This window comes from Salmo salar, chromosome 14 (genome assembly GCF_965601325.2).
Source record: "Salmo salar chromosome 14, fSalSal1, whole genome shotgun sequence".
Taxonomy (NCBI): Eukaryota; Metazoa; Chordata; class Actinopteri; order Salmoniformes; family Salmonidae; genus Salmo; species Salmo salar.
In genome coordinates this window covers 32,441,446-32,463,464 of record NC_138304.1, presented here as the reverse complement: position 1 = coordinate 32,463,464, position 22,019 = coordinate 32,441,446, and the positions used below count along the sequence as shown (strand labels likewise).

General features: G+C 41.6%; 1 protein-coding gene and 1 pseudogene across 2 annotated transcripts; both read left to right on the top strand.

Annotated features, from left to right (window-relative positions):
- Positions 1–9,141: 9,141 nt before the first annotated feature.
- On the top strand, positions 9,142–19,385 carry LOC106569146 (cAMP-dependent protein kinase catalytic subunit beta). Its single transcript, XM_014140178.3, has 10 exons — positions 9,142–9,496; positions 14,376–14,437; positions 14,725–14,853; positions 15,312–15,410; positions 15,521–15,603; positions 15,821–15,947; positions 16,199–16,294; positions 16,413–16,535; positions 16,804–16,968; positions 17,782–19,385. The coding sequence occupies exons 1-10, from the start codon at positions 9,451–9,453 to the stop codon at positions 17,905–17,907; spliced, it is 1,056 nt and encodes a 351-aa protein (XP_013995653.1). The 5' UTR covers positions 9,142–9,450; the 3' UTR covers positions 17,908–19,385.
- Positions 19,386–19,518: 133 nt separating this feature from the next.
- On the top strand, positions 19,519–21,600 carry LOC106569264 (exosome complex component RRP41-like; annotated as a pseudogene). The gene is made up of 3 exons (XR_014380336.1): positions 19,519–20,582; positions 20,626–20,826; positions 21,271–21,600. The product of XR_014380336.1 is annotated as an exosome complex component RRP41-like (transcript).
- Positions 21,601–22,019: the final 419 nt, after the last annotated feature.

Below are 22,019 nucleotides of genomic sequence, written 5' to 3'. Positions count from 1 at the left end.
CATCAGATGACACTCCTAGGACATTATGTTATACATGCATGTTTTGTTCAATCAAGTTCATATTTATATCAAAAACCAGCTTTTTACATTAGCATGTGACTAGCATGTGACTAGCATTCCCACCGAACACTTCCGGTGAATTTACTAAATTACTCACGATAAACGTTCACAAATAACATAACAATTATTTTAAGAATTATAGATACAGAACTCCTTTATGCAATCGCTATGTCCGATTTTAAAATAGCTTTTCGGTGAAAGCACATTTTGCAATATTCTGAGTAGATAGCCCGGCCATCACAGGCTAGCTATTTTGACACCCACCAAGTTTAGCCCTCACCAAACTCAGATTTACTATTAGAAAAATTGGATTACCTTTGCTGTTCTTCGTCAGAATGCACTCCCAGGACTTCTACTTCAATAACAAATGTTGGTTTGGTTCCAAATAATCCATAGTTATATCCAAATAGCGGCGTTTTGTTCATGCGTTCAAGACACTATCCGAAGGGTAAAGAAGGGTGACGCGCCCGACGCGTTTCGTGACAAAAAAATTCTAAATATTCCATTACCGTACTTCGAAGCATGTCAAACGCTGTTTAACCTGTTATGGCTAGGGGGCAGTATTTTCACGGCTGGATAAAAAACGTACCCGATTTAATCTGGTTACTACTCCTGCCCAGTAACTAGAATATGCATATAATTATTGGCTTTGGATAGAAAACACTCCAAAGTTTCTAAAACTGTTTGAATGGTGTCTGTGAGTATAACAGAACTCAAATGGCAGGTCAAAACCTGAGAGATTCCTTTACAGGAAGTGGCCTGTCTGACCATTTCTTGAACTTCTTTGCCATCTCTATCTTTTACAAAGGATCTCTGCTCTAACGTGACACTTCCTACGTCTTCCATGGGCGCTCTGAGCCCGGGAAAAACCTGAATGTCGTCATCCCAGCCCCAGGCTGAAACACATTATTGCCTTTCTCAAGTGGCCAATCAAGGGACTGTGGGCTTAGGCGTGTGCCCTGGCCGCCCCCGTCTTTGTGATTTTTCCTCTGTTTGCCGAAAAGGAGATTCCCGGTCGGAATATTATCGCTTTTTTACGAGATAAATTGCATAAAAATTGATTTTAAACAGCGGTTGACATGCTTCGAAGTACGGTAATGGAATATTTAGAATTTTTTTGTCACGAATTGCGCCATGCGCACGACCCTGATTTACCATTTCGGATAGTGTCTGGGACGCACGAACAAAACGCCGCTATTCGGATATAACGATGGATTATTTTGGACCAAACCAACATGTGTTATTGAAGTAGCAGTCCTGGGAGTGCATTCTGACAAAGACAACAAAAGGTAATCAAACTTTTATAATAGTAAATCTGATTTTGGTGAAGGCTAAACTTGCCGGGTGTCTAAATAGCTAGCCCGTGATGGCTGGGCTATGTACTTAGAATATTGCAAAATGTGCTTCCACCAAAAAGCTATTTTAAAATCGGACATATCGAGTGCATAGAGGAGTTCTGTATCTATAATTCTTAAAATAATTGTTATGTTTTTTGTGAACGTTTATCGTGAGTAATTTAGTAAATTGTTAGCAAATTCCCCGGAAGTTTGCTAGTTCTGAACGTCACATGCTAATGTAAAAAGCTGTTTTTTGATATAAATATGAACTTGATTGAACAAAACATGCATGTATTGTATAACATAATGTCCTAGGTGTGTCATCTGATGAAGATCATCAAAGGTTAGTGCTGCATTTAGCTGTCTTCTGGGTTTTTGTGACATTATATGCTAGCTTGAAAAATGGGTGTCTGATTATTTCTGGCTGGGTACTCTGCTGACATAATCTAATGTTTTGCTTTCGCTGTAAAGCCTTTTTGAAATCGGACAGTGTGGTTAGATAAAGGAGAGTCTTGTCTTTAAAATGCTGTGAAATAGTCATATGTTTGAAAAATTGAAGTTTTTGTATTTTTGAGGAATTTGTATTTCGCGCCACGCCTATCATTGGATATTGGAGCAGGTGTTCCGCTAGCGGAACGTCTAGATGTAAGAGGTTAAACCTGTTGGGGATAGGGGGCAGTATTTGCACGGCCGGATAAAAAACGTACCCGATTTAATCTGGTTACTACTCCTGCCCAGTAACTAGAATATGCATATAATTGTTTGATTTGGATAGAAAACACCCTAAAGTTTCTAAAACTGTTTGAATGGTGTCTGTGAGTATAACAGAACTCATTTGGCAGGCCAAAACCTGAGAAGATTCCAAACAGGAAGCGCTCTCTCTGACTATTTCTTGGCCTTCTTGATCATCTCTAACCAAAACAGGGGATCTCTGGCATAACGTGACATTTTCTAACGCTCCCATAGGCTCTCAGAAGGCGCCAGAACGATGAATGGTGACTTTGCAGGCCATGGCTGAAAAACAGTAGCGCATTTGGATAGTGGTCGATCTGAGAACAATGAGACTGAGGCGCGTGCACGAGCCGACACCATGTTTTTATTTTTTCGTCTTTGAACGAAAACAGGGTTTCCCGGTCGGAATATTATCGCTTTTTTACGAGAAAAATCGCATAAAAATTGATTTTAAGACTATTCTAACAACGGGACTTTAAAAACTGTAATATATTATGTTTCACCGAGTCGTGGCTGAACGACTACACAGATAATATAGAGCTGACTGGGTTTACTGTGCATCGGCAGGACAGAGAAGCTACGTCTGGTAAGACAAGCAGCGGGGGTGTGTGTCTATTCGTCAATAACAGCTGATGCGCAATGTCTAATATTAAGTCTCGAGGTATTGCTCGCCTGAGGTAGAGTACCTCATGATAAGCTGTAGACCACACTATCTACCAAGAGAGTTCTCATCTATATTATTTGTAGCTGTCTATTTACCCCCACAAACCAATGCTGGCACTAAGACCCCACTCAATGAGGTGTATAAGGCCATAAGCAAACAAGAAAATGCTAATCCAGAAGCGGCGCTCCTAGTGGCCGGGGAATTTAATGCAGGCAAACCTACTAATTTCTACCAGCATGTCACATGTGCAACCAGAAGAAAAAAAACTCTAGACCACCTTTACTCCACACACAGAGACTCATACAAAGCTCTCCCTCGCCCTCCATTTGGCAAATCTGACCATAATTATATTCTCCTGATACATGCTTATAAGCAAAAACTAAAGCAGGAAGTACCAGTGACTCGCTCAATACAGACGTGGTCAGATGACGCGGATGCTATGCTACAGGACTGTTTTGCTAGCACAGATTGGAATATGTTCCGGGATTCATCCAATGGCATTGAGTAGTATACCACCTCAGTCACCGGCTTCATCAATAAGTGCATCAACGATGCCGTCCCCACAGTGACCGTACGTACATATCCCAACCAAAAGCTATGGATTACAGGCAACATCCGCATCGAGCTAAAGGCTAAAGCTGCTGCCTTCAAGGACACGGACACCAATCCGGACTCTTATAAGAAATTTTGCTGCGCCCTCAAGACGAACCATCATACAGGAAAAGCCTCAATACAGGATTAAGATTGAATCCTACTTCACAGGCTCTGACACTCGTCAGATGTGCCAGGGCTCGAAAACTATTACTGACTACAAAGGGAAACCCAGGTGCAAGCTGCCCATATACTCGCTTTGAGGCAAGCAACACTGAAGCATGCATGAGAGCACCAGCTGTTCCGGACGACTGTGAGATCACGCTCTCCATAGCCGATGTGAGCAAGACCTTAAACAGGTCAACATTCACAAGGCCGCAGTCCAGACGGATTACCAGGACGTGTATTCAAAGCATGCGCGGACCAACTGGCAAGTGTCTGACCGAGTCTGTAATACCTACATGTTTCAAGCAGACCACCATAGTCCCTGTGCCCAAGGAAGCGAAGGTAACCTGCCTAAATTATTATTGCCCTGTAGCACTCATGTCGGTACCCAAGAAGTGCTTTGAAAGGCTGGTCATGGCTCACATCAACACCATCATCCCGGAAACCCTAGACCCACTCCAATTCGCATACCGCCCCAACAGATCCACAGACGGCGCAGTCTCAATCGCACTCCACACTGCCCTTTCCCACCTGGACAAAAGGAACACCTATGTGAGAATGCTGTTCATTGACTACAGCTCAGCGTTCAACACCATAGTGCCCACAAAGCTCATCACTAAGCTAAGGACCCTGGGACTAAACACCTCCTTCTGCAACTGGATCCTGGATTTCCCGATGGGCCGCCCCCAGGTGGTAAGGGTAGGCAACAACACATCTGCCACGCTGATCCTCAACACAGGGGCCGCTCAGGGGTGCCTGCTTAGTCCTCTCCTGTACTCCCTATTCACCCACAACTGCATGGCCAAACACGACTCCAACACCATCATTAAGTCTACTGATGACACAACAGTGGTAGGCCTGATCACTGACAACGATGAGACAGGGAGGACAGGGAGGAGGACGTCAGAGACCTGGCAATTTGGTGCTAGGACAACAACCTCTTTCTCAATGTGAACAAGACAAAGGAGCTGATCGTGGACTACTGGAAAAGGCGGGCCCAACAGGCCCCCATTAACATCGACGGGGCTGTAGTAGAGCGGGTCTAGGGTTTCAAGTTCCTTGGTGTCCACATCACCGACGAACACACCAAGACAGTCGTGAAGAGGGCACAATGCCTTTTCTACCTCAGGAGAAAAGATTTGGCATGGGTCCCCAGATCCTCAAAAAGTTCTATAGCTGCTTCATCGAGAGCATCCTGACCGGTTGCATCACCGCCTGGTATGGCAACTAGGGTTGCAAAGGGTCGGAGAAATTCCGGTAAATTTCCATGGGAAGTTAAGCCTTGGAATTCGGGGAATTTTGCTTAAATTCATCCAAAAAGTTAGCTTATAACAGTGAACCTTTTTTTGTGGGATACACATAAGGCAATTCTAGGTCTTGTGGCATATTTTGGTTAAACTATCCCCATTTAATGGAATTGTAACCCTCTGCATGCACAGTGCATTCTTCCATCATGAGATGCTACTGAGCCCACACTATTACACTGTCTGAGCCAAGTTTTTATTACAATACTGGGTGGGGTGAATATATTTTATATTACATACATAATTTTTTGTTAACTAGTAAATAGTAGCCTACAGCAAAGTGTGTTTAAATAATTTCTAACTTGTTAACAATTTCTGCTAGTTAGTGTTTTCTACCGTGCTTGAGCCTGCTAACTGAGGAGTGTTAATTCACCTGTTTCCATACATGTTTCATTTTAAACATGTATCTTACAAAGGAGTTGTTTAATCTAACTGCTTAACTATTTATCTCTACATGGAATTGTATTTGGTTTTTTTTTACTCATTTTTAAAAATCTTTACAGGAAAATACCACTGGCACTATCTGATGTGTGGAAACATTTCACTGCAGCTAATGTAGAATGAAAAGCTGTGTACATTTGCAAATGCAACAAAGATGCAGCATCATCTGGCCAGGTGCATAAAGTTCCCTCAGCGCTCACAACAAGCAACCTCTGACAAAAGTCCCTCTACTTCTATTAGAGGTGAAAATGATGAATCAGACACCTTATCGAAAGCAACCGCTCATGGTCCTCCTGGAATCAGAAGTTTTGACTCAATGGAGGAACGTAGTCAGAGAAATGTGGATGAATGTCTTGCTTGAGCTGTGTATGCAACTGGTTCACCTCTGATGCTCACAGGCAATGTGTATTGGAAGAGATTTCTGAATGTTCTTCACCCAGCATACACCCCTCCAGCCAGACATGCTTTATCTACTCATTTCCTGGATGCAGAGTTCAACAGAGTTCAAGTGAAGGTCAAGCAAATCATAAAAGAAGCAGACTGTATTGCAATCATCTCTGATAAGTGGTCGAATGTTTGTGGGAAAGGAATAATTAACTACATCATCTCCACCCCTCAACCAGTATTCTACAAGAGCACAGACACAAGGGACAACATACGCACCGGTCTCTACATTGCAGATGAGCTGAAGGCAGTCATCAATGACCTTGGACCACAGAAGGTATTTGCACTGGTGACAGACAATGCTGTGAACATGAAGGCTGCTTGGTCTAAAGTGGAGGAGTCCTATCCTCACATCACACCCATTGGCTGTGCTGCTCATGGATTGAATCTGCTCCTCAAGGACATCATGGCACTGAAAACAATGGACACACTCTGCAAGAGAGCCAAGGGAATTGTTAGGTATGTGAAGGGTCATCAAGTTATAGCAGCAATCTACCACACCAAGCAAAGTGAGAAGAATAAGAGCACCACATTGAAGCTGCCCAGCAACACCCGTTGGGGTGGTGTTGTCATGTTTGACAGTCTCATATAGGGGAAGGAGTCTCTCCAAGAAATGGCCATATCACAGTCTGCCGATATGGACAGCCCAAATCAAGAGGATCCTCCTGGATTATGTATTTTGGAAGAGAGTGGTAAGCAGCCTGAAACTCCTGAAACCTACAGTATAGCAGCAGCCATTGCACGGATTGAGGGAGACAATGCCATCCTGTCTGATGTTCAGACTCTGCTTGTAGATATAAGAGAAGAAATCCGTACAGCCCTGCCCACTTCCCTGTTGCTCCAAGCAGAGGAAACTGCAGTTATGAAGTACATCAAAAAGTGTGAAGACTTCTGCCCCAAGCCCATACATGCCGCAGCGTACATGTTGGACCCCGAGTATGCTGGCAAGAGCATCCTGTCTGGTGCAGAGATCAACAAGGCCTATGGTGTCATCACTACCGTGTCTCGCCACCTTGGCCTGGATGAGGGCAAGGTTCTTGGCAGTCTGGCGAAGTACACTTCCAAGCAAGGACTTTGGGATGGAGATGCAATATGGCAGTTGTGCCAACGACGTCGTACCTTGCAAAAGTATTCATCCCCCTTGGCGTTTTTCCTATTTTGTTGCATTACAGCCTGTAATTTAAGTTGATTTTTATTTGGATTTCAAGTAATGGACATACACAAAATAGTCCAAATTGGTGTAGTGAAATGAAAAAAATGACTTCTTTCAAAAAAATTTGGGGGAAAAAACCTGGAAATGTGGTGAGTGCATATATATTCCCCCAATTTGCTATGAAGCCCCTAAATAAGATCTGGTGCAACCAATTACCTTCAGAAGTCACATAATTAGTTAAATAAAGTCTACCTATATGCAATCTAATTGTCACATGATCTGTCACATGATCTCAGTATATAAAGACCTCAAAGACCTCAGAGTCTGCAACACCACTAAGCAAGGGGCACCACCAAGCAAGTGGCACCATGAAGACCAAGGAGCTTTCCAATCAGGTCAGGTACAAAGTTGTGGAGAAGTATAGATCAGGGTTGGGTTATAAAAAAATATCTGAAACTTTGAACATCCCACGGAGTACCATTAAATCCATTATTAAAAAATGGAAAGAATATGGCACCACAACAAACCTGCCAAGAGAGGGCCGCCCACCAAAACTCACGGACCAGGCAAGGAGGGCATTAATCAGAGAGGCAACAAAGAGACCAAGGATAACCCTGAAGGAGCTGCAAAGCTCCACAGCGGAGATTGGAGTATGTGTCCATTGGACCACTTTAAGCCGTATACTCCACAGAGCTGGGCTTTACAGAAGAGTGGCTAGAAAAAAGCCATTGCTTAAAGAAAGAAATTAAAAAAGCTTGTAGGAGACTCCCCAAACATATGGAAGAAGGTATTCTGGTCAGATGAGACTAAAATTGAGCTTTATGGCAATCAAGGAAACCTCTGTCTGGCGCAAACCCAACACTTCTCATCACCCTGAGGACACCATCCCCACAGTGAAGCATGGTGGTGGCAGCATCATGCTGTTGGGATGTTTTTCCATCAGCAGGGACTGGGAAACTGGTCAGAATTGAAGAAATTATGGATGCTAAATACAGGGAAATTCTTGAGGGAAACCTGTTTCAGTCTTCCAGAGATTTGAGACTGGGACGGAGGTTCACCTTCCAGCAGGACAATGACGCTAAGCATACTGCTATAGCAACACTCGAGTGGTTTAAGGGGAAATTTGAGGCTTTTTGAGCCTGACAGCGAGCCATCCTCAACAAGGTTGGAAAGTGACAGTGAAGATGAAGCCTCAGAGTCTGATGTTCAAGAGGTGGATATTGAGGAGGTCCAGGGAGAAGACATGGAAGCCTGAGAGGAAGACAACCAAAGCTTTAGTTCCTAGACTATCATTTTACAGATGTATGTTGATAACATTTTTGGGAGATGCGATGCATCATTGGGGATCATTCAATATTCCCTTTCTTTTGTTGTTCAGGGAAATCATCCCATGTGAAGAGTCAACTCATTTAATTAAAGTTTAATTCATAACTAAATAGTTTTTAAAAATGTATATTGGAAGGATTGAATCATTTGCAATATATCTACTTATGATAAGGTAAAAGGTTTATGTTTCTGTCTCCATTTGATATGGTAAATATATCCAATGCAAAAAAAACATTTACATTTAAATGATATTAATATAATTTGCATATATTCCCGTTAATTCCCATATATTCCCGTTAATTCCCACGGAAAGTTTCCACCTCTGAATTTTCCCCAAAATGTGCAACCCTAATGGCTCGGCATCTGACCGTAAGGCGCTACAGAGGGTAGTGCGTACGGCCCAGTACATCACTGGGGGCAAGCTTCCTGCCATCCAGGACCTTTTTACTAGTCAGTGTCAGAGGAAGACACAAAAAAATTGTCACCCAAGTCATAGACTGTTCTCTCTGCTTCCGCACGGCAAGAGGTACCGGAGTGCCAAGTCTAGGACTAAAAGGCTCCTTAAGAGCTTCTACCCCCAAGCCATAAGACTGCTGAACAATTAATCAAATGGCCACCCGGACTATTTACATTGACCCCCCCTCCATTTGTTTTTACACTGCTGCTATGCGCTGTCTATTATCTATGTATAGTCATTTTACCCATACCTACATGTACAAATGACCTCGACTAACCTGTACCCCTGCACATTGACTCATTATCGGTACCCCCTGTATATTGCTTCGTTATTGTTATTTTAATGTTACTTTTTAACAACGTGTAACGGATTTATACTCCAGTCCAGTTGGTGGCAGTAACGCACCATTAATATTGTATTCCAACCGCCGTTATACTCCACCGAAGATGAAGATTGGCTGCGATATCTCGTCACACAGAACGTCTTTGACCAAGCCATCAACAACGAATGCTTTGGGGAGAAGTGATATCAGTGACCGCTAGCTGCATGTCAGCGAGATAGAGAAGAGCTAGGAAGGGTAATATCTAAAGGGGGGTAGTGAACGGGGATTTGGGCTCTTTTCATATTTGGCTGTAACATATTTAGCTATATAGATCCAAAATAACGATTGTAGCTAGCTACGACGAATACGAGGGGAACACCACTCAACAGCAGTGTAGCTAGCTAGCGTTACCACAATCTCCCGCAGTCTAAGCGATCACTGTGTCTTCCATACGATGGGAAACACTGCTACCGCCAAGAAAGGCAACGAGCTTGAGAGCGGTGAGTTGGGATGGTCGCTGAGCATAATCTATACTGCTAACGTTAGCTAGCCAGTTAGCATGCTAACATTTGCTAATGTAATGTTGACATTTGAAGCATTTTATGGACAACATGACAATCGGGAGTGCTCAAGCTCACTTATCCCTGATGTTGTGCACATTTACATTAATGACACCATAAACATGTTGCGAGGCAGGATATAGTAAATGGTTTGTGAATTAATCCTAGGTAGCTAGTTAGCGACAAATGAATATGTAGCAAAATCAAAGATGGTTTAGTAACTATGTGGCTAAATTGTTACAACCTGATCCAGATGCCTATCTAGCTGCTAATGTTATAGCTAACGTTAGTTAGCACCTGCATTGCTTGCTGTTTGGGGTTTTAGGCTGGGTTTCTGTACAGCACTTTGTGATATCAGCTGATGTAAGAAGGACTATATAAATACATTTGATTAGAATTGTTTTTGAGTTAGTAAGTTAGCTAGTGTGGGACGTTTTTAGCCCGTTCTCTGTCATTGGCAACCTTATTTCGGGGCAGGGACTCACTTGGATGGCTACTGTTAGTTAGCAACCAACTAGTTCGCTAACGTTAGCTAGAGATTTGTAATGTGAACTATGTAACAACAATGTTTCTATATAGTTATTATCGGGCAACCAAAACGCAATTCTCAAGCAAGATATTCGTTAACCTAACGGTTTACGATACCGGGGGGATTAGCTGGGGAAAGGGCCTAGCCTCTATCTTGTTATCGTATCCAGACCGAATAGGATGCTAGCTAGGTCGATTGCTAGCTATCGAGTTGTATTGAATGCAATTTTACTGTCAGTAGCTACCTAGGTCAATGAGAGCTAGTTTTATGTCAGCGTTAGCTGACGTTAGCCATCACCAGGCCCGTGAGACATCACCAAGCCAGAGTAATGTGCAGTGCCAGCTACTAGCAGTAACGTTAGCTTTATAGCCATTCTGGACCATCTGACATGTGGTGGTCTCACAGTCTTATTGAGTAGTTATGAAGGCCTGTTTTGATATTGCATTTGTAGGTTCCAGAGATATGTTTTAGCTAACTTGTAGTCTTACTAGCTAAAGTAAATAGATTATTTGTTAGCAACCAGAAGTTCACTCCAATGCTGCAAATATAAACTGTAGATATATATTTTTAAATTACATGTTAGTTTAACCACACTAAGGATAAGTAGTTTGAATAGTTGTTTTCAATTATCAGACTCTGCCTCTACCTCCACATCTTGAGATGCTGCATATATACAGCTTTCCCTCTACCCCCTTGCGCACTGCTAAACAGTGACCAAATATGGTGAAGAAATGACAAATGCCCTCTTCTCATTCATAAAACCAGGCCCGAAATACAACCTCTCCAAGTGACTTATCTCACAAGTCTTTTTTGTTTAGAGTCTTTGTTTAATCTTAGTGATGTGAAGGTCCACTCAGACACAGATACACACACACACACAGCACAGTTTGTCATTGACTGGAAGGGCTTGTCATCAGACCTTCGTCAGAGGATAAGCGGTATTACAAGCTTTGACGCAACTAGCACTGGGGTTGTATTAATTGGCAATGGTACACTTTGACGTACGTATGCTGATAATCAATGCACAGCATGCTGTGATAAAACTTAAAATGTTTCCCCATGAAGGCCTATACAGCCATTGGTTTGTGTCCAGATCTACATTTGTGTGAACTGCATGCGGCAAAGTAATCTCACGTAAGTGAGTCCAGGAAATGCCACTGACTTGTGAGTTTGCATATGCTGTTCCATCCACTTCACTTTTTGTATCTTATATTTTAACATGAAACATATTTATGGTAGGTAGTACTTAAATGCATCTGGGTTGTTTAAAAGCTTTGTTACTTTATGATGCTGCTAATCTGTTTATATGAGATTTATTGAAGTGTTGGAAGAGACCAGGCAGAGGCACAGGAACCTGGCCAGCCTCTGGTATCTGCCTGTGTTTCTGGAAGCAAGCAATGTTCTTTGATCTGATCAGTGCAACCAAAAGCCTGCACTCTGTTTTTTTGCTAGTTTTGACATGAGCCCCAGTCTCCCAAGATTCTAGTGTTAAACCTGTCTAAGCTGATACAGTTCCCTGAGCTGCTGCTGCTACAGATTTGTGTGGCCTGTTGCTGTTCAGAGCCAGCAACCTGGTTCCTGATAATAGCCCATGTGTGTGTTGCGCTAGCCTGCTAACCTCCTCAGCACCTTTGACTCATTGTCTTGGCTCTTGGGAGATGTCAAAACACTCCCAGATTGGCAGGGAGGGAGTGGACACAATAACTAAATCATGCTGAATAGACTAATTCTAACACTGAATTCTGTGGCAATGTCACAGCCTTCAATGTTTATAAACATGTTAGCCTCACATTTTCAATGGAAAACCATTACATTACATTAGCCAACCATGTTCTAAAAATATTAGCGTAGTGGTGCTCATTTCTAAAACCTGATTTGTACTACTGTACTCAGGTGTACATTCTACTATACAATACTGGACACTTGGTGTCCCGGTGGCTCAGTTGGTAGAGCATGGTGTGTGCAACGCCAGGGTTGTGGGTTCGATTCCCACGGGGGGCCAGTACAAAAATGCATGAAATGTATGCATTCACTACTGTAAGTCGCTCTGGATAAGAGCGTCTGCTAAATGACTAAAATGTAAATGTAAAAAATGTGTAACAGATCTGATCGTACTTCCTAATTCTTGCATTGTGTAATAAAGAATTTCTAGACAGACCCCAGTTGATTGTTGTTTATTCCTGTGATGATAGCCAAAGGACAGCACATCAGATGTGCTTAGCTTGATGTTGATGGCTGCAGATTTTAGCATGAGTGTATTAGCAGGGAGCTAATGCTACCATTACATTTTAGGACATACTAGCTAAATCACTCGTACAGCAATAACATGCGTACAAAAGCACATCACTGGAAGCCCCCAATATCTAATGGGTTCTGTACGTGTGTGTGTGTATAAATACATCAGGAAATGTACATAGTGAACTAACTTGTACACATTGTAAATAGAATACATTATTTCACAACGTGATTTACCTCTTGCATGAATTATCAGACTGGGAAGAATTTACATTCGCGATCTATCTGCAAGCCTAGCCAATGACATTACACCTTATTGACATCTGACTTGAACCAACCAATTATAATACATAAACATTAAATACACATTTCTGCGGTTGTAATTGTAAACATAACTAACCCTGTTACATTAGCCTAGGTTCGATTCACATTCAGTACAGTAAACCATGACCAGCTCTGGTGCCTTGTCAAAAATGTAAACATTTACATTAGCTTTGGTCGTATATTGCCTTCTTGAATGTCGTACAGTAGAGCAGGGATGATACCAGTATCACGATACTCCTTAGCATCGTGGTAAGGAAACAAAACATGAAGCAGATTTACTTCTTTAGGGAAACGACCCTAATGTTGGAAACATACATCATTGTGTTGTCATCCAGAATCACATGTATTTATTTTCCAAGCTGTAACACACAATATTTTACATACAGCAGGTTTTTAAAGTACCAAAGAGTTTGGTCTGCTTTGTGTTTTTATTTTTGCCATGTAAAAAATATTGAGATACTGGTATTGTTCAGGCCCTACAATACAGTAGTCTACTTGTCAGTCCAGGGTAATGTAGGATATTTAGGGGTTCAACATACAGAGTAGCCTATATAAAAAAAGAACTGCACATTGATTGAAGCATTCGGTTTACTACAGTAGATCTTTGTATTTGTACATAATTTCATACGATCCTAGTCATGTAGTTCTGTCATGCGTGTTGTGACTTTTTCATACTCACATGAGTCCGTTTAATAACCTTTCTTATTACAGTCTTGTGTTTTTCCTGTGTCAAACTAAATCACAGGATTAGAATGACAACTCTCTCTCTTACTGTTTCTTTCCTTCGCTGTCAACTTCTGTTGTTCTTCACTGCATATGGTCCATGTTTGTTGATCTGATATACTTGTTCTTAGTACATAAATCTATCTCTCTCTGTCTCTTTCTTCCACATCATCCCATCCATGTGGGTGATTGTTCCTGCAAATCCTTGGGTGATCTATAGAGACTTTTGGTATGCCCATTCTTCCACTAGATTCCCAAAATGACAGAAGATTCTATTGTAAATGAACCCAAGCTTGGCTTGTAGTAGAGGTTCACTATATGCTTCGATCTATATTCTCCCAAAACCATTACCTAAACCTCTATGTTTTTGTCATCTGCATTCTGTCATTCTGGATATCTGCTGTCTGCTATGTTTTTCCATGTATGTTGGTTTGTCCTTGCTCGTCAAAAACAATGCTGTGAGTGTCAGAGCCTTTCCCTCAACAGTATTAAGCCCTAATGCACAGTCAGTGCAGAAAGAAAGTGATGCTCAAGAGCTCTTCATGCTTCATGAGGGACCAGTCTCTCCTCCTGTCTTAGTGAATTCTTACACCCCCCTCTCCATTTAAAAAAGAGAAACATGACATAGGGCTCTTGGCATCACTTCTTACTTAGACTGCCTGTCTTGGTTGGTGTGTTTTGTAACATTAGAAACAGAACTGTTTTGTTTTGTTTCCCTTTACTCCGTACATGTATTTTGTGGATGTTCAATGCAGATGGGCGTTTGGTTAGTTACACCTTACCTGTCTTTGTCTCCATTAAGTTCCACTTCATACTGATTTTGTCACTGTTGATCCCCAGCACCTTTCTAGAATTCCCAGATAAGGTTCCATTTAAGATTTCCTTTGTACTTTGTTGCCCGCTCCATGCAATCCAAAGTCATTAAATAGGAATCAATCATTATGCGTTCACTGACAGTTCCTTCCTATGGGCTAATTGTGCCTGTGTTTCTACCTTTCTTCCATACAGTGAAAGAGTTTTTAGCCAAAGCCAAAGAAGACTTCTTACGGAAATGGGAATGTCCACCACAGGTGAGATGTTTTCAATGCTCCGAGGCCTTGCCTGGAACTACAAATCCAGGGTTTGGGGATTATTTGTCATTTACTTTTTCTGCTATTCCTCACATTCTATCTCTTGGCCTTCTCAACCGTATTGGGGGAGAAGGTCCAAGGTACTTCACCAATGTGTTCTGAAAAGGAGACGAGGAGAGTGGATGTGAAGAATATCTAAGTTTAACTGAGTAAAAGACTTGGACTGCTGCTGAGGTCTATCTATTATCGCCTAATCCACTTTCTATGTTTTGTATTACCCATTCCAGAGCACAACGGGCCTAGATGACTTTGACAGGCTAAAGACCCTGGGTACAGGCTCGTTCGGAAGAGTCATGCTGGTCAAACATAAAGGAACAGAGCAGTTCTTCGCTATGAAAATACTGGACAAGCAAAAGGTGGGTGCCCAGTGGAAAATAGCTGGCCTTTTGTAACACATTGCAGGATGGGTAACTGATGTACATTTGAGTAGACTTGGCAATTTATCACCTCCACTCCCCTTTTTTATTTTTATTTTTTAAGAAGAAGAAGAAGGGAAAAAAAAGGGGGTCAGAAATGATATTAAACACTGTAGTTGTTAGATTGTAGCTTAACATAAGTACTGTATCATTGTGTAGTGTTAGGACTGGCGGCAGTAATGTCTGCCTGGCCCCTCCAATCACTAGCACAGATATGATCTGACCTGTGAGTGTCTGGATTATTATTATATCATTTTCATTACTGAAATTCAATGCAATTTAAAAACGGACCCCTCCCCCAACCTCTGTGCTGTTTTGTCATGCCATCACTAACAGTAAATAAAAATGTCATTTGTCGGTCAATACAGTTGTCTGATGATCACGTCTTTGTCTATTAGGTGGTGAAACTCAAGCAAATAGAACACACGCTAAACGAGAAGAGAATATTGCAGGCTGTGTCTTTTCCCTTCCTCGTCAGACTTGACTATGCCTTCAAGGTACAGTTCACAAAACTAAAAAAGTCATAGTGTTTTTCAATCTGGCCTCTTTATTAGGCTATTCAATTATTATCATCTCAGTATCTGTATGGATTTGTGTCCCTCCACAGGACAACTCCAATTTGTACATGGTGATGGAGTACGTTCCAGGAGGAGAGATGTTCTCACATCTAAGACGAATCGGAAGGTTCAGGTGAGTGTCTGTCTGCTGAACTTTCTGCACCACAACACAAAAGAAGGTTGATTACAGATTGTTTATAGATTTTCCATTTGTCGATAGAACATTTGTTTTGGATAATCTTGTAACTTATACTTTTATTTCAGTGCTTATGTAGTTAATTACAACTGTTTAATTTTCTGACCTTATATTGTCAGTTTAACGGATTCTTCTGTCTTTTCTTCCTTCACAGTGAACCGCACGCACGGTTTTACGCAGCCCAGATAGTACTGACGTTTGAGTACCTTCATTCACTTGACCTTATTTACAGAGATCTGAAGCCTGAGAACCTTCTAATCGATCACCACGGCTACATCCAGGTATATGTGAAGTGCTTGAAGTGGGTCATTTTCATTTTACAGCATCACCGTTCATATTTTAGAGCCAATATTTCACCAGAGATACTGGTATTCGAGCAGTAGAACATTTGAGGTGCCAGTACTGTGTACCGGTGAGCACAGACCCAACTAGAGCACTGCGGGACACATCACCCCCTATGGACTGTACTGTAGTGGTGGGTTGTGTTTTCTCTGCTATGTTGCTTTACTGACTACGTGTTCTTGGTGGTCAGGTGACCGACTTTGGATTCGCCAAGAGGGTAAAAGGCAGAACCTGGACGTTGTGTGGAACTCCAGAGTACCTGGCACCAGAGATCATCCTCAGCAAGGTGGGAGTCGTGACATACACACAGTACATGAAATCACTCCAATTGAAGAGATGCAACAGTTTGTTGCCCTGGATTAGATATGTGAATGTGAACTACATTGTCATTCTGCTGTGTGTAGGGCTACAACAAAGCAGTGGATTGGTGGGCCCTGGGGGTCCTTATATATGAGATGGCTGCTGGATACCCTCCCTTCTTCGCTGACCAGCCCATTCAGATCTATGAGAAGATTGTGTCTGGAAAGGTAAGGACAAGTCCATTTTACAACCTGGCCAACCTATTTCACCTGCAGTTTAACACATTTTGAACACCTGTCTTGTTCTCATTAAGTAAACTAAACTCAGTGGGAGTTAGCTGTCAAATGAAGGCTTGTCTGGCTTTTGGCTTATGTTTGTTGTGAAAGCCTCTTCCGTCTTAAATCAGTCACTTGCTTTAGAGGGCTAATGAGGAGCAAATGTACGTTTCTCAATACATTACCATTTAGACAAACCTCAACATGTGTCCCCCTGTAGGTCCGCTTCCCATCCCACTTCAGCTCTGACCTGAAGGACCTGCTGAGGAACCTGCTGCAGGTGGACCTGACCAAACGCTATGGCAACCTGAAGAACGGTGTAAACGACATCAAGGGACACAAGTGGTTCGCAACAACGGACTGGATCGCCATCTACGAGAGGAAGGTACGTTCAAGGCTTTGTTGGAAGATGAGGACAAACAATGCAAAGTTGAATTGCTCTTCATAGCACCTAACTTTTATGAAACATTATTGATGTCCAGTAGAACTTTCTTGAGCATTGTAGGGTTGGGCGATTTTTACCATTGCATGTTCACCTTTTCTGCACCAGAGTAGCAAACTCAGCAGGATGATGGACTTGTAAATGTTGACAGAGGTTTGTACTCTGTACATCTTTTGCCCTGATAATCTTTTTGCATATTCTGCAAGTGACTTCGGTCTGCTGGTTTGGCTTGAAACCGAACAACTAGCAAACAGGCAAAGATGTGCTTTGTCCCCCCACCAAATCAGCCATAGTTTTTTTCTGATTTATCTTAATGCAGGCTTTACTATAGTTACTAAGTGAAATCCCGTCACTTTTTTTAAACAGACAAATGGTCGGAAGGATCCTTATGGAAGAACAAATGCCGCAAATGTGCTAATATAACTGATATGAGTATTTTTATGGATAAGAGAAACAAGCCCTACAGATTTGAAACTCATTCTGCCGCCTAGACTAGATAAAGTACTAGGCCTAACACTTGTTTTGAACAATGATTTAATGATATTGTTTATGGCTTTTGTAGCAATTTGAAATAACAATAGTCTTTATATAGAGTAATAATAATGTTTTCTATTTTACTCACTAGAATAACTTCATAAAGTAGTTTGCTGAAAGGAGGCGTTACCTAGGCATCTCTAGAATATCAAGTACTGGCTTTGTTTCCTCTAAGGCAAACTCCCTCACTCTTCTCCTGGTTGTGCTGCTCTGTGTTTTTAGGTGGAAGCCCCGTTCATACCAAAGTGTCGAGGCGCTGGAGACACAAGCAACTTCGACGACTACGAGGAGGAGGAGATCCGCGTCTCCGTAACGGAAAAATGCGCAAAGGAGTTTTCCGAGTTTTAGCTCGTGTGAACGTGGATATATCAGGGCTAAAACACACGTGAAAAATAAGGGGATCTTTGCACTCTTCTAAAGACTTGGGGTTGGAGCAGAGACCATTGTTCAACTATTACTAAGTAGTTCCTTCATTCCACAAGGCTGAATGAGGTCGCCATGATCCTTGGGTGCCGATGATAACACCTTCACTGTCACACACACTTGCATATTAAAGCAGACACGTCACCTAAAAAAACAAAACTCTACCCACTCTGTTTTTGAACTTTGTAGCAGTTGTTGTTGTCATGGATGTTGTGCTCCCCTTTACAGCTGTGATATTTTTCAATTTAGGAGGAAAACCAGAAACAGAGTTACTATATGAGACAAAGGCCAATTGAATATTATAAGTCCACGCAGTGTAACTTCAAACCGATTTTGCCTGTGGCAGTATCGCACATGATTGTGTGGTTTTGTAGGGCATTGCCTCTAGTTGTCAAAAGTTTATATTCTTGGTCTGTTACAAGTCTGAGATGGTTTTCAAGAAAAACATATTCTCACCTTGGACTAGGACAATGTTTTGGCCATCTTTCAGAAATAGTATTTGTCCTTTGTGTATAATGTTTGTCACTCTAAGACATTTTAAACACCCTTGAGTGTTACGAGCATGACCAAAATACAACTAATTGGGTGACCGAGGAAGAGAGGTCCCTTCCTTTCTTTGCCTTTTGCCTTAGAGAGCCAATTCCAACACCCCACAAAGTGCCCATTCTCTGGCCCATTGGTATTCTGGCCCTGTAACAGGGAAGTCATTACAGAGAATGGCGAACCCAATTACAAACAGAAATTAACAAAACAGTGATTGTTGTTTCTGTTTGTGCCAGAGAAATTCTAGAATTTATAATCTCTCCTTTTAATTTACCTTATTTTAATCCATGGATTAAAACTGAAGGCTTTTTGGTCCCTAAAATGTAAGATCCGCTAATAAAAAAGGACCCTTTTAAAAAATTAATTTGTGGAGCTCCATATGCGTTAGTGAATATGGTGTACTCTTTAAATTGATCAGTTCAGTGTGTATAGTGTTGTAGCTTTTGCCTCAACATTGTTAGTGGAACCAGTACACACTTCATAACAATATATTGATGCTAAAACGCTTTAAAAAGCTTCTCAGAAGGGATCGCAAAACAATTTGTTTTCCATGTTTTTCCCCTATTGCTGTTCTTGACCTCTCTCCTTTCCTTGTTTGTTTCATTCTTATGACAGAATGTAGAGTTGCAACTTATAGGTATGCATATTGTTTAAAATGCTTGATTTCAAGGTACATGTTTTTTCTCACAGACATACTGGCAAAAAAAACTAAAACTAAAAAACAAGACTGCTCCTTTGTATCACATAATCCAGTCATTGTTCAGCTCATTACATTATACGTACAGTATATGCATTGTTTCATATGTTTTTATTTATACACATTAGAGATGCTAATAAATTTTATTTTTAAAAGTGTCAAAGTTTGGAATGTTTTTTGTAATCTTGTGGTGTACGTAACAGCATACTGCTCTTTACGTAACAGCATACTGCTCTTTATGTGGGTCTTATTTCTGTCAAACTATATAAATCAGGACATCCAAGAGGCTACATTACACATCATGACTGAAATGTTCATGTATTTTTTAATTACTACTACATTTACCAAATATGAAGTATTCTAGCTGTATTGGATCATTTACGCATATGCCCACTTAGTTAATAACTTCATACTGTAATTTTCCAGCAATATTAGATTTGGCATAACAACAACAATCATTTCAAAGAGTTTGGCTATAAATGAAAGTAATTCAGAGGAAATTATGTCAATCTTTTGTTTTACTGTTTACAATTCACAAATGTTTACCTTTCCTGAATAAAATGTGTGTGCTTGCTTCAGCTGTCTAAGCATTTATATGGAAGTAGGAGATGTATTACATGTAGAATTCAAGCTGATTAGAAGCTGAAGTAGTAAGAATAGTACTGTATGTATGGTGGATCTGAACTTTAGTACACTACATTCTATGAACAATGAAATATGCCTAAAACTAGGCTGGAACATGCTTTCAATGGTGCTCTCCAACTCCTGACACCAGTGTAGTTAATTAGGGGGTGCCCTGACGGACTCAAACCCTAGTCCTGGTGACTAGTTCCAACACAGATTATACCAACGGTTTATTCGTTACCTCTTGCAACGGAAACGTACGTGTACTGTTTAAGAGTCAAACTGAAGCAAACAGAGCAAAATGAACGAACCCAAATTTGTCCAATAGAAACTCTCGTTTTCGTTGCAAAACGTTTTCCGTTTGGATTAAACATTGTAAAACATTCTGCAACAGAATCGGCGCAATGAATACATCGTAAATCTCTTGATGAGGTCGCCAAATCGTCTTCGGTTTTGAATCCCTAAAACCACCATATCTACTCATGGACGTGTGGGTAATTTCGTCTATAACACACGTGCGTAGTTGTACTCCAGTTCAAACATTCAAAGATGGCAGGCCTGGAATTATTGTCTGACCACCGATATCGTGTAGATGGAAGAAAAGCTACTGAGCGGCGCAAAGTACCCGCTCGTATGGGTTTATTTGCCCAAGCTGACGGGTCTGCATACATAGAACAGGGAAATACCAAAGCGCTGGCAGTTGTGTATGGCCCTCATTAAGTACGTTTATTTCTAAGCTAGCAAGATGGATAGATAGATATCTAGCTAACGTTAGTTAGATAACAACAAACAATATCTCCATGACCGCGCAGTCATCAACTGCCAGTACAGTATGGCCACCTTCAGCACAGCTGAGAGGAAGAGGAGACCCCACGGGGAATGCAAGTCCACAGAGATGAGCCTTCACCTCAAGCAGACGTTAGATGGCAGCGGTGTTGACTAATCTGTACCCACGCTCTCAAATAGACATTTATGTCAAGGTATCAGCTATTTCAGATCTGAATTAATGATGAAATGGGTTGTGGTGGAATCTGCACTATTCTTAAAATGGGGAATGAAAGCGGTTGTATATCCAGTCTTTGGGATTTGGAACCCATTTTAAGTTTTTCTCAGTTAGTTTCATGTTCTCAGGGGAGTATTCATTAGTTGTTCATAGTTTTTCTTCTGTTGCGAAATGTTTTGCAACGGAAACTGTTTATTGTTGACGCTAGGAACCAAACAGAAGCAAACACCAAACTGAACAAAACGGGAAGGGACCAACCTAAATTTGTCCAATAGAAACACTCACTTTTGCAACGGAATCCGACTAATGAATTGTGTAGACCCCAGTTGTTGAGGTTTCTTCATCAAATTGAACACTTAGACATAGGGCTTGAAAAGTCAACCTGACTTGAATTGAAACACTTCACTCTCTTCCTTCTCAGATCTTGCAGTCAGATGGTGGGAACTACAGTGCGTGTGTGAACGCTGGCACTGATCGACGCGGGTATCCACATGCATGACTAGGTGTGCGCCTGCACTGCCGGCTTTGTGGACCAGACACCGTTGGCAGACCTGTGCCATGCTGAAGAGAGTGGAGGGGGCACATCACTGGCCTTGGCATTGCTGCCTCGTGGTGGGCACATCGCCCTGCTACAGATGGGCGCCCGACTCCACCAGGACCACCTAGAGACTCCGATGGAGGCGGCCTGTAAGTGTTGGATGAGGTGGTGAGACGGCATCTTCAGGAGGTGTCTGCACTGACCGGAGAGTGATGTAGTGTAGCTTGGACTTTGTGGTAGATTGGCTTATAGTGTAGATAGAGGATTCATGTTTTTTTTTAATTGTACACTCATGCTCTGCTTTTGTATGAAATGCCTTATAAACAATGACATTTAAACCCATTGATGTGTTTTGAGTAATCTATAAATGGGCTGAGATGATTTGTGGACAGAGGGAGCTATAGATGTAGGTCTACATCAGAATCTGGGATTGGATAAATCAATCAGTCAGCAAAAATAAAACAGTGTAGCGTCACATGGGGGTGTATTCATTAGTCGAATTCTGGTGCAAAATGTCTGCCAGCAGGATCTGACTAATAAATACACCCCTGAACGAGTTCTGTGAATTTATTTAGGTAATTCATTTTCCAAACCAACAGGGAGAGCCAGTCACAAATCCAATGAGGTAATCT

Excerpts from the sequence above, each read along its gene's own strand:
- LOC106569146 (XM_014140178.3), top strand. The coding sequence starts at position 9,451 with ATGGGAAACACTGCTACCGCCAAGAAAGGCAACGAGCTTGAGAGCG. Across the intron at positions 15,411-15,520 it reads GACTTGACTATGCCTTCAAG|GACAACTCCAATTTGTACAT; the intron begins GTACAGTTCACA and ends GTCCCTCCACAG. Across the intron at positions 16,969-17,781 it reads TCGCCATCTACGAGAGGAAG|GTGGAAGCCCCGTTCATACC; the intron begins GTACGTTCAAGG and ends CTGTGTTTTTAG.